The sequence below is a fragment of the Amia ocellicauda genome, chromosome 11 (genome assembly GCF_036373705.1).
Source record: "Amia ocellicauda isolate fAmiCal2 chromosome 11, fAmiCal2.hap1, whole genome shotgun sequence".
Taxonomy (NCBI): domain Eukaryota; kingdom Metazoa; phylum Chordata; class Actinopteri; order Amiiformes; family Amiidae; genus Amia; species Amia ocellicauda.
In genome coordinates this window covers 31,289,312-31,298,208 of record NC_089860.1, presented here as the reverse complement: position 1 = coordinate 31,298,208, position 8,897 = coordinate 31,289,312, and the positions used below count along the sequence as shown (strand labels likewise).

The 8,897-nt window shown below is 43.2% G+C and overlaps 1 protein-coding gene and 1 non-coding gene across 2 annotated transcripts; one reads left to right on the top strand and one right to left on the bottom strand.

Moving 5' to 3' along the window:
- Positions 1 to 2,333: 2,333 nt before the first annotated feature.
- On the bottom strand, positions 2,334 to 6,208 carry LOC136763427 (zinc finger protein 345). The gene is made up of 3 exons (XM_066717441.1): positions 6,019 to 6,208; positions 4,938 to 5,257; positions 2,334 to 3,963 (listed from the first exon to the last, which is right to left on the bottom strand). Exons 2-3 carry the CDS (start codon positions 5,224 to 5,226, stop codon positions 2,471 to 2,473), a joined length of 1,782 nt encoding a protein of 593 aa, XP_066573538.1. The 5' UTR covers positions 5,227 to 5,257; positions 6,019 to 6,208; the 3' UTR covers positions 2,334 to 2,470.
- A 321-nt stretch (positions 6,209 to 6,529) lies between these two features.
- Positions 6,530 to 6,601, top strand: trnad-guc (transfer RNA aspartic acid (anticodon GUC)). The gene has a single exon. It is a non-coding gene; the product is annotated as a tRNA-Asp (tRNA).
- The last annotated feature ends 2,296 nt before the right edge of the window (positions 6,602 to 8,897 follow it).

Sequence of the window (8,897 nt, the reverse complement as noted above, 5' to 3'; positions counted from 1 at the left end):
AAAACAGCAGGTTAGTTTAACCATTTACAATCTTAAATTTCCAAGGTATAGCACAGCACACAGTCAAACGCCAAGTTATCAAAAGCAGTTATCCAAATTCAAATAACTTTGAAATACAACTTGCTATTCAAAAGATGAAAGTCAAAGTAGCTATAACAAATCTAGCATATTTGTTTTAATGATTATGAAAGAAGTGTGCAGCTTGCCAACTGTAAACTATGAAGTTGGAAAACCTTCAAAGCAGGCTCAGTTTAATAACAAGGAATAAACATAGGAGTGCAGTATTTTATTTCCCCATGTATTTAATGCTTATTATTAGGTTCTATAAGGAATGGGGGAAATATTAACTATTGCTTTTGGATGTGCATCTCTCATCTTTGTTATTTAACAAATAATACTGTACTTAAATGATTTGTTTTAATCTATATGAACAACAGTTACATAACATCTAATACACATAATTACTTTTCTTACATAATCATTATATAAAATGTTTGTTGTTCTTTTGTAACCCTAACCCCAAAGCTGTGAGATTTCCCCCAAAGCAAAAACTTGACAAAGGTTATAGAAATGGGCTGAGTTTCGGATTGAGCAATAGTCTATACTTACAGTGAGGGAAAAAAGTATTTGATCCCCTGCTGATTTTGTACGTTTGCCCACTGACAAAGAAATGATCAGTCTATAATTTTAATGGTAGTTGTATTTTAACAGTGAGAGACAGAATAACAACAAAAAAATCCAGAAAAACACATTTCAAAAAAGTTATAAATTGATTTGCATGTTAATGAGGGAAATAAGTATTTGATCCCCTATCAATCAGCAAGATTTCTGGCTCCCAGGTGTCTTTTATACAGGTAATGAGCTGAGATTAGGAGCTCTCTCTTAAAGGGAGTGCTCCTAATCTCAGCTCATTACCTGTATAAAAGACACCTGTCCACAGAAGCAATCAATCAATCAGATTCCAAACTCTCCACCATGGCCGAGACCAAAGAGCTGTCCAAGGATGTCAGGGACAAGACTGTAGACCTACACAAGGCTGGAATGGGCTACAAGACCATCGCCAAGCAGCTTGGTGAGAAGGTGACAACAGTTGGTGCGATTATTCGCAAATGGAAGAAACACAAAATAACTGTCAGTCTCGGTCTGGGGCTCCATGCAAGATCTCACCTCGTGGAGTTTCAATGATCATGAGAACGGTGAGGAATCAGCCCAGAACTACACGGGAGGATCTTGTTAATGATCTCAAGGCAGCTGGGACCATAGTCTTGGCACTTGGCACAGATTCTACGAGTCTCTGGACTCTACTGGAGGGATGAACACTATTCTTCCAAAATATATTCCCTCATTTGGGGTTTTGATGATGGTGGTGGAGAGTGCTGTCTAACATGTCGGTCCAAAATTTCCCAGAGGTGTTCAATTGGGTTGAGATTTGGTGGCTGCAAAGGCCATAGCATATGAGTCACATCATTGTCATACTCATCACACATTCAGTGAGCCCTCGTGCCCTGTGGATGGGGCATTGTCATCCTGGAAGAGACTACTCCCATCAGGATGGAAATGTGTCACCATAGGAAAAAGGTGATCACTCAGAATAACTCTGTAATGATTTGCAGGCACCCTTCCCTCTAAGGGGACAAGTGGACCCAAACCATACCAGGAAAATGCCCCCCACTGCATAACAGAGCCTCCAGACCCCCTCACTTTAGGGGTCCAGCAGTCAGGCCTGTACCATTCTCTCGGTGTCGCCACACATGCACAAACCCAGTTGAGCAGTCTTTGTGACTGAAGCTCCCGCCATTCGTGCCCCAATAATGACCCCTCTTTCAAAGTCACTCTTGCCATCTTGATCCAAAGTCGAGGTCAACTGGGCCTGCTCAGCATTTTTATACATGCCACAGAGCATGATACAATGTTAACTGCTTAATTGTATCATGCAGTACACCTGTTTGGAGGCATCTGCATTCGTTATGTTCCTCCACTCATTTACTAATTTTTCCCTTTGTCACCCGTCTGTATATAAGCAGGAAGCAGAAAGCGCTGTTCTAACAGCAACACACTTTTATTGTTAGGTTTGATGTGAAGTGTGTGCATTTCTGATAAGATCTTTTAGGATGATACAAAAAGGACTGGATTTCACAGGGCATAGCATATTGAATACCACAGTCCACAAGAGCCTCATCTTAAATATATATTTACATTTTTTTTTGTTATTTTATATGATTAAGGAGCTGGTCATGTGTTTCGAACAATGCAAGGATCTGGGACTCTGGCAGTAGAAGTAGGGATTATACATGGTTTGTAGTGCCCATAATCACTCTGTCTAATCTTAATAATAATAATAGTAGTAGTAGTAATATTATTATTATTAATAACAACAACAACAAGTAAATAAAGCTTACGTAGATTTTTTTTTTTTAACAGTATACTGCCCTTGAGGATTATTCAGTGAATTTCACAACCAGTAAAGGTTTCATGAATCTGTAGGTTTAATTTGAGTGTCTTTATTGTCCGAGGCAGTCTTAGGAGCTTTGCAGGCGTGTGTCTTGATCTGGCCGGAGTAGACAAAAGTCTTGCCGCAGCGGGCGCAGTGGTACGGCCGCTCCCCCGTGTGGACGCGCTGGTGCTTCTTCAGGTTTCCCAGCTCACTGAAGTTCTTCCCACAGGCGGCGCAGTGATACGGCGTCTCCCCGGAGTGCACCCTCAGGTGTTTCTTCAGGCTGCCTGACTCCCTGAAGCCCTTGCCGCACAGGGAGCACAGGTAAGGCTTCTCCCCCGTATGGATGCGCTCATGCTTCCTGAAGGCCCCCAGCCGGCTGAAGCTCCGGGAGCACACGGCACACGTGTAAGGGGTCTCGCCAGAGTGGATGCGCTGGTGGATCTTGAGCGTGCCGGACAGGCTGAAGCTCTTCCCGCACACCGAGCAGTGGTAGGGCGTCTCCCCGGTGTGGATGCGCTGGTGGATCTTCAGCTTGCCCGACTCGCGGAAGCTCTGGCCGCACTGGGAGCAGTGGTAGGGCGCCTCCCCGGTGTGGATGCGCTGGTGCTTGCGCAGACTGCCAGACTCCCGGAAGCCCTTACCGCACACAGTGCAGCCGAAGGGCCTCTCGCCGGTGTGGATGCGCAGGTGCCGCTTGAGCGTCTCGGAGATGCTGAAGGTCTTGCCGCAGAAGGTGCAGTGGTAGGGCTGCTCCCCGGTGTGGGTGCGCAGGTGCTTCTTCAGCGTGCCGAGCTGGCTGAAGCCCTTGCCGCAGGTGTCGCAGTGGTAGGGCGTCTGGCCCGTGTGGACGCGCTCGTGGGTGCGCAGACTGCCCGAGTCCCGGAAGCTGCGGCTGCACTGCTGGCAGCTGTAGGGGTTCTCGCCAGTGTGGATGCGCTGGTGCCGCCGTAGAGTGGCCAGGATGCTAAAAGTCTTGCTGCAGGTGGGGCAGCTGTAGGGCGTCTCCCCTGTGTGCACGCGCCGGTGCTTGGTAAGCGTCCCTGACTCCTTGAAGCACTTCCCGCACTCGCCACAGCGGTAGGGCGCTTCGCCGGTGTGAATGCGCCGGTGGATCTTCAGTTTGGCGGAGTCCCGGAAGGTCTTGCCACAGTCGGAGCAGACCAGAGGGACTTTTTCCCGGTGTGCGCGCTGGTGTGCCCTGAGAGTCCCCAACCGACTGAAACTCTTGTCACACCGGTCACAACCGTATACATTCTGCACAGCTCCCTTCCCTCCTGCAGCCCGGGTGGGGGAAGTCTTAGCTTTCACAGTAGAGCCAGTCGATGCTGATGATCCAGTCTGTGTGTTGCTAGCGCTCCTGTTGGGCCCATGCTGAACACTGGACGAGACCGCGCTCGGCTGCGTCATAATGCCGTCTTCCATTTTCAGATCACCGCAGACGTCTTCTCGTTGTCTGCTGCTGTGATTTTCCAGGTCGCGCTCTCTCTCCTTGAGAAGATCTGAAGAGGTCTCTTGTTTCACGGCCACTGCAGCAGGAGAGAGCAGAGAAGGAGTGTCAGAATAGCAGTCTATTTGTTTGCATGTTTTTTTATAGGGTATAATTGGAATTATAACACTTACCTAAGCAAGTCTGAAGTGCATATCCTCCTGAAGGTGACTAGTTTTAGGATATGACACCAATATGGTAAACTTTCCATGCTCATTTCCTTGTCCAAATATATATTCATGCACACACTCACCTTGCCTATAAATATGTATCAAATTCAGCAATAGCAAAAGCTTACGGAGTCAATCAGCTTATATAGAACTACTCTCTTAAATCCCCGGTATGAGAATACACAAAATATAAAAATGAGCAAAACCACTACTTCATATTCACCAATAAATATTCATTTAACGAAAGATTTACACTTTGGTTGAGAATGGATGTGTGCCAGGTCAATCCCAGAGGAACACACAACGAGACTGAACAAAAACACATCTTACAAAATCTCTTAGAGAACATTTGATAAGTGTTCTACATAGCAATACAAAATCATATTCTAATTTCCAGCACTGTAAGATAACACTAAGTGAGAAGACAAACGGATTATATATAGTGCCCACAGTAAGAGATGAAGGTGGTGCAGTTAATAAGGTTTGGGGATTGTTTTGAAGATGGAAAAGGTGATTTAGTAAATGCACAATTTAAATCCATTCATGAATTACTAATATCATTCTGTTTAGCCCAACTTATTACTGGTTTAGGGTTTGCTGTAAATATAGTCTGGAAACTGAGGCACTGGTCTCACCAGACACCTCATCTGAAACACATTGCAGTAATGCAGGTAGACAGAAAAGTTTAAAAAAAGAACAAGGAAACTTCCCAAAATAACGTGATTAGGAGTAAATGTGGGAACACAGAGACTGAGATGCTGAAAACATTCATAAACTGTGACTTCTCCTAGCAGACAGTGTATGTGGATTTGCAAACCACTACAATCATTATACTTGTACTTACAAATTACAGCCAGACAAGAGGGTGAAGGGGTCCCCTGGGGAGACGGGGAGTTGAAGCAGACAGGGTAGTTCTGCTGCTCTGTCTTGATCTCACACTCAGACTTGAGATCCTTCCCGTGAGTGATGGGCTGTTGTTCCTCAGTGGATGAGAGCCGAATCCCCGCCATTGCATACTTAGAGCCCCCGCCTTGAGAGCTTTGCCTTTCTGCATGAAGAACATCACCTCCTGGCATTTCATCTTTCACACAGATTTCCTGCTGAACCAAATGATTTTCTCCACTGGACTCCATGACACTTCTTTCTCGCGTTCTGTGTTCAAACCTGTTGAGATAAATTGAGTTAGATTCATCAGCAGCAGTGTCATTAAACAAGGGGACTGTGCATTACTGACATTAATTAATGGTTCCCTAACCAGTTCCAGTATTTTGTATAGTACAGAACTTGAACTTTTATGTTTTCCAGAGGTGTACAGCAGAGTGCACAAGTATGTTCCCTATGCACAAAAAGTTGTTTTGTTCACAGTAAAGGATAGACTTTGGATTTCAAGAAATGTATAATGCCACAGACATTGCTTCTTAAAAGTAAGAGAAATGCATATACAATTACATATAATTCGTTTTTAATTACTATTATTTAAAAGATATAACAAATCAACATCAAAACATGAATGTATGTTACTAGTAGAAAGGGGCTGCATTTGAAAACTAGCGCAGGGGCACAAAGCACTAGGTTAGGTACTTGATAATACATCCAACATTAACATTGCCAATGCAAATAAACAGGTTTTATTTACAGAAACAGCTAGCCCATATAGCACGCGTTCAGATGCAACCGAGACATCAGCTCCCCTGCACAATGCATGGATGTGTGTCAGGGATGTTTTGTTGGCATTTAACCATACTGAGAGTAAATATATTTTCCAATTGAGCGATTTGAGTGCAATAGCATACCTGTCGCAGAGCGGTGCTAGGACAAGTAAAATATGTGCGGGGCAGGGGGCTGTATGTAGTGTAGGTTTGAAAGACAAGGGTAGAATGACGTCACTCGGCCTCTGTGAATGCATCTGTAGCCCACAGTTTTACCTGTTGTCTTGTTCTCCTGGCACAAATCAAAGTCAGTACAGCGGTTGTGCACTGCTCTTCAGTAAATCCCAGCACAAGCCGTCATCTCATACTTTAAAAAACTGCAGTTGCAGCCAACGGTTCGGTTCAATCAAACGTTTCAGATGAAAACATCCGGATTATCTCCTCTCTGCCCACCAGTATGAATGATTCGTACGGAGACGCAATGTTTGTGACTAAACTGCTAGCCAATAGTTGACTGTTGAGGAATTATTTTAGCCAATCAGACGGCAGGTATCGCCTTAAGCCCGCCTAGTTAATGTATCTGACGTGACCCTCAACAAATCTTGGAACCTTTCGGTTTAATAGCTACAATGTAACTCGCGATGTACCAAAGGAATTGCTTTAATGTAGAATAATGAATAATAGTCATGTAAATATGTATATTTCTGAGAAAACTGATATCCTCTTAAATATTATAAAGTTAATGCACCCTATGTAAACCTTCCGATCCTTAATGTGAACAACCACATCCTCGTTAGTATAGTGGACAGTATCTCCGCCTGTCACGCGGAAGACCGGGGTTCGATTCCCCGACGGGGAGGTTCGTTTTTTTTTCCTTCTCAATTTGGACAAGTGCAAATTATTACATACAGTAATACAAATGTCCACTATAATTACACTATGGGAGAAATGGATCTGGAAGAAGTAACACATGAGAAAGGCCTAGGAGTCTATGTGGACTCATGCTTTTCCTCATCCAAACAATGTGGGGAAGCAATAAAAAAGGCAAACAGGATGCTGGGGTATATTGTCAAAAGTGTAGAATTGAGAACAAGGGCAGTGATGTTCAGACTGTACAATGCACTAGTTAGAGCTCATCTGGATACTGTGGGCAGTTCTGGGCTCCACACTTCAAGAAAGACATCGCTGCTCTAGAGGCAGTTCAGAGGAAAGCAACCAGACTTATTCCAGGTCTGAAGGGAATGTCCTACTGAGAGACTGAGGAACTGAACCTTTTCACCCTGGAACAGAGGAGACTACGTGGGGACTTGATCCAAGTCTTCAAAATCATGAAAGGCATCGACCACATCAAACCAGAGGAGCTTTTCCAGATCAGCAGGGACACACACATTCTTAATTCTTTACTGCAGTAAATATATAGTTCTAATCTTAAAATATATATATATTGAATATTGTTTGCTTATTTAACATTGTGATGTCATAATTTTTATGTATTTATTTTAATTTTAAAAAACATATTTACAGCCCCCACTTGCAACAACTAATATTTTCTCTCATAATAAACAATTGTTATTTAGTATTCATGAGTTACGCTGAAATTCACACAAAATTACTTACAATTAGCAGTAGGGTAGCAGTAATTACTTGTTCTTTCCTTTCTGCAAAGTGCTTCAAGGAATACAGAGAGTAGCATTTAATAAAAATACATCTGAACTGAACTGAATTGACTCAAACTCCACCGGACACTGGTCAAATGAGAAAGGAGACAAGAATGCTCACTAAAAGGAAACATAACAAAAAATTGAAAGTGGACGTGAAAGAGCATTGTCCCCAGAGTATTTAGCATGCATTTCCTTGCTGAGACACGGTGAAGTAGACAAAATTACATTAAAAATTAGTGAGAAAAGGCACTCCAGTGATTTGTCTGCTTGCCTAAGTGCAGGACTACAGTCTAGCAGTTACCAGGTCAAATTCAAGACAAGCCCCAGGCCGGTTGTTGTTGGGAGCTCCCAGGGGGCTGTACACAACTGGCCCAGTGGCATTGAGGTTTGGGTGGGATGGAGTAAGCTGGGGGATCATGGGTGTACTGCAGTTGTTAATTTGTACTTCATCTTGGAGGTCTTTGACTGTCCCAGCCATGTCATGATCACCCTGCAGTTTGTGAAAAGAAATGGGTAACTTAAGTTTTTGTGGAAGCAGTTTTCATGGATGTGGTCTGTCCCATAGTGAATGTAGGCGATAATTGACTTTGTGACACTGGTAGCTTATCATATTAGAAGGTGTACCCATAAAATTGTAAAAAGTCAACCGGATTTTCACCGTATGTACGGGCAGACTATAACTAATTACACCTATAAATAGCATATTACCCAATACTATCCAAGGAAGAGAACCTTTTCCTGTTACTTCTGTTACAATAGCATAGGCTGTCTCTACTGCACACATAGCTGACAATTAAACATTAATTTGCATGGATTGTTTTCAGTAGCTCGTAGACTACAGTTTATTTGCTGCATAGTCATGACTGAACAACACACAGCATTACAGTCACATTGAATTTATGGTGATTACAGCCAACAAAAGATGCATGCTTTAAAAAAGGCACATCCCACTAAGTATCCAGAAAGGCAATGCATGTAAAGCTGCAATCATTCTTTCCACAGCCAGTAGATACGTTTAGTAATTAAGACTAAGCTATTAGAGTAACCTGCCTTTGGGTTTAACGTTAATCCTACAGCTGCTAGGGTGAAGCCCGTGTGGCTGTTTAATTAAAACATTTTCAGGGGACCTGTGCTATCCAGAGAAACAAAGCATGCCTGAACGGTCACAGTGCGCCACAAATAATCGGTATGGGGAACATGAGAGCACAGAGGAAAGGCGGAAAATAAAACATACAAAAGGGTTAAACTCACACTTCCCCTATAATTAACCAAATTATTCACTTTAGTATGGAAGACTGTAAATGTTCCAGCTCTTGCCTCCAGCCCCACGCTCTGTATGAACAATAACTTTGCTTCCACAGCCTTTATGATGTGACTTCCATCTTTAGCAATAGCATCCTAGGGACTTACTAAACAATAATGATAAAAAAACAGAGCCTTTGGACATTACCTGCTTTCATACCCCTTTTAATGTTATGTAGTATTAAATCAGCT

Excerpts from the sequence above, each read along its gene's own strand:
- LOC136763427 (XM_066717441.1), bottom strand. The coding sequence starts at position 5,226 with ATGGAGTCCAGTGGAGAAAATCATTTGGTTCAGCAGGAAATCTGTGTG. Across the intron at positions 3,964-4,937 it reads CTCTTGTCTGGCTGTAATTT|TGGCCGTGAAACAAGAGACC; the intron begins GTAAGTACAAGT and ends CTCCTGCTGCAG.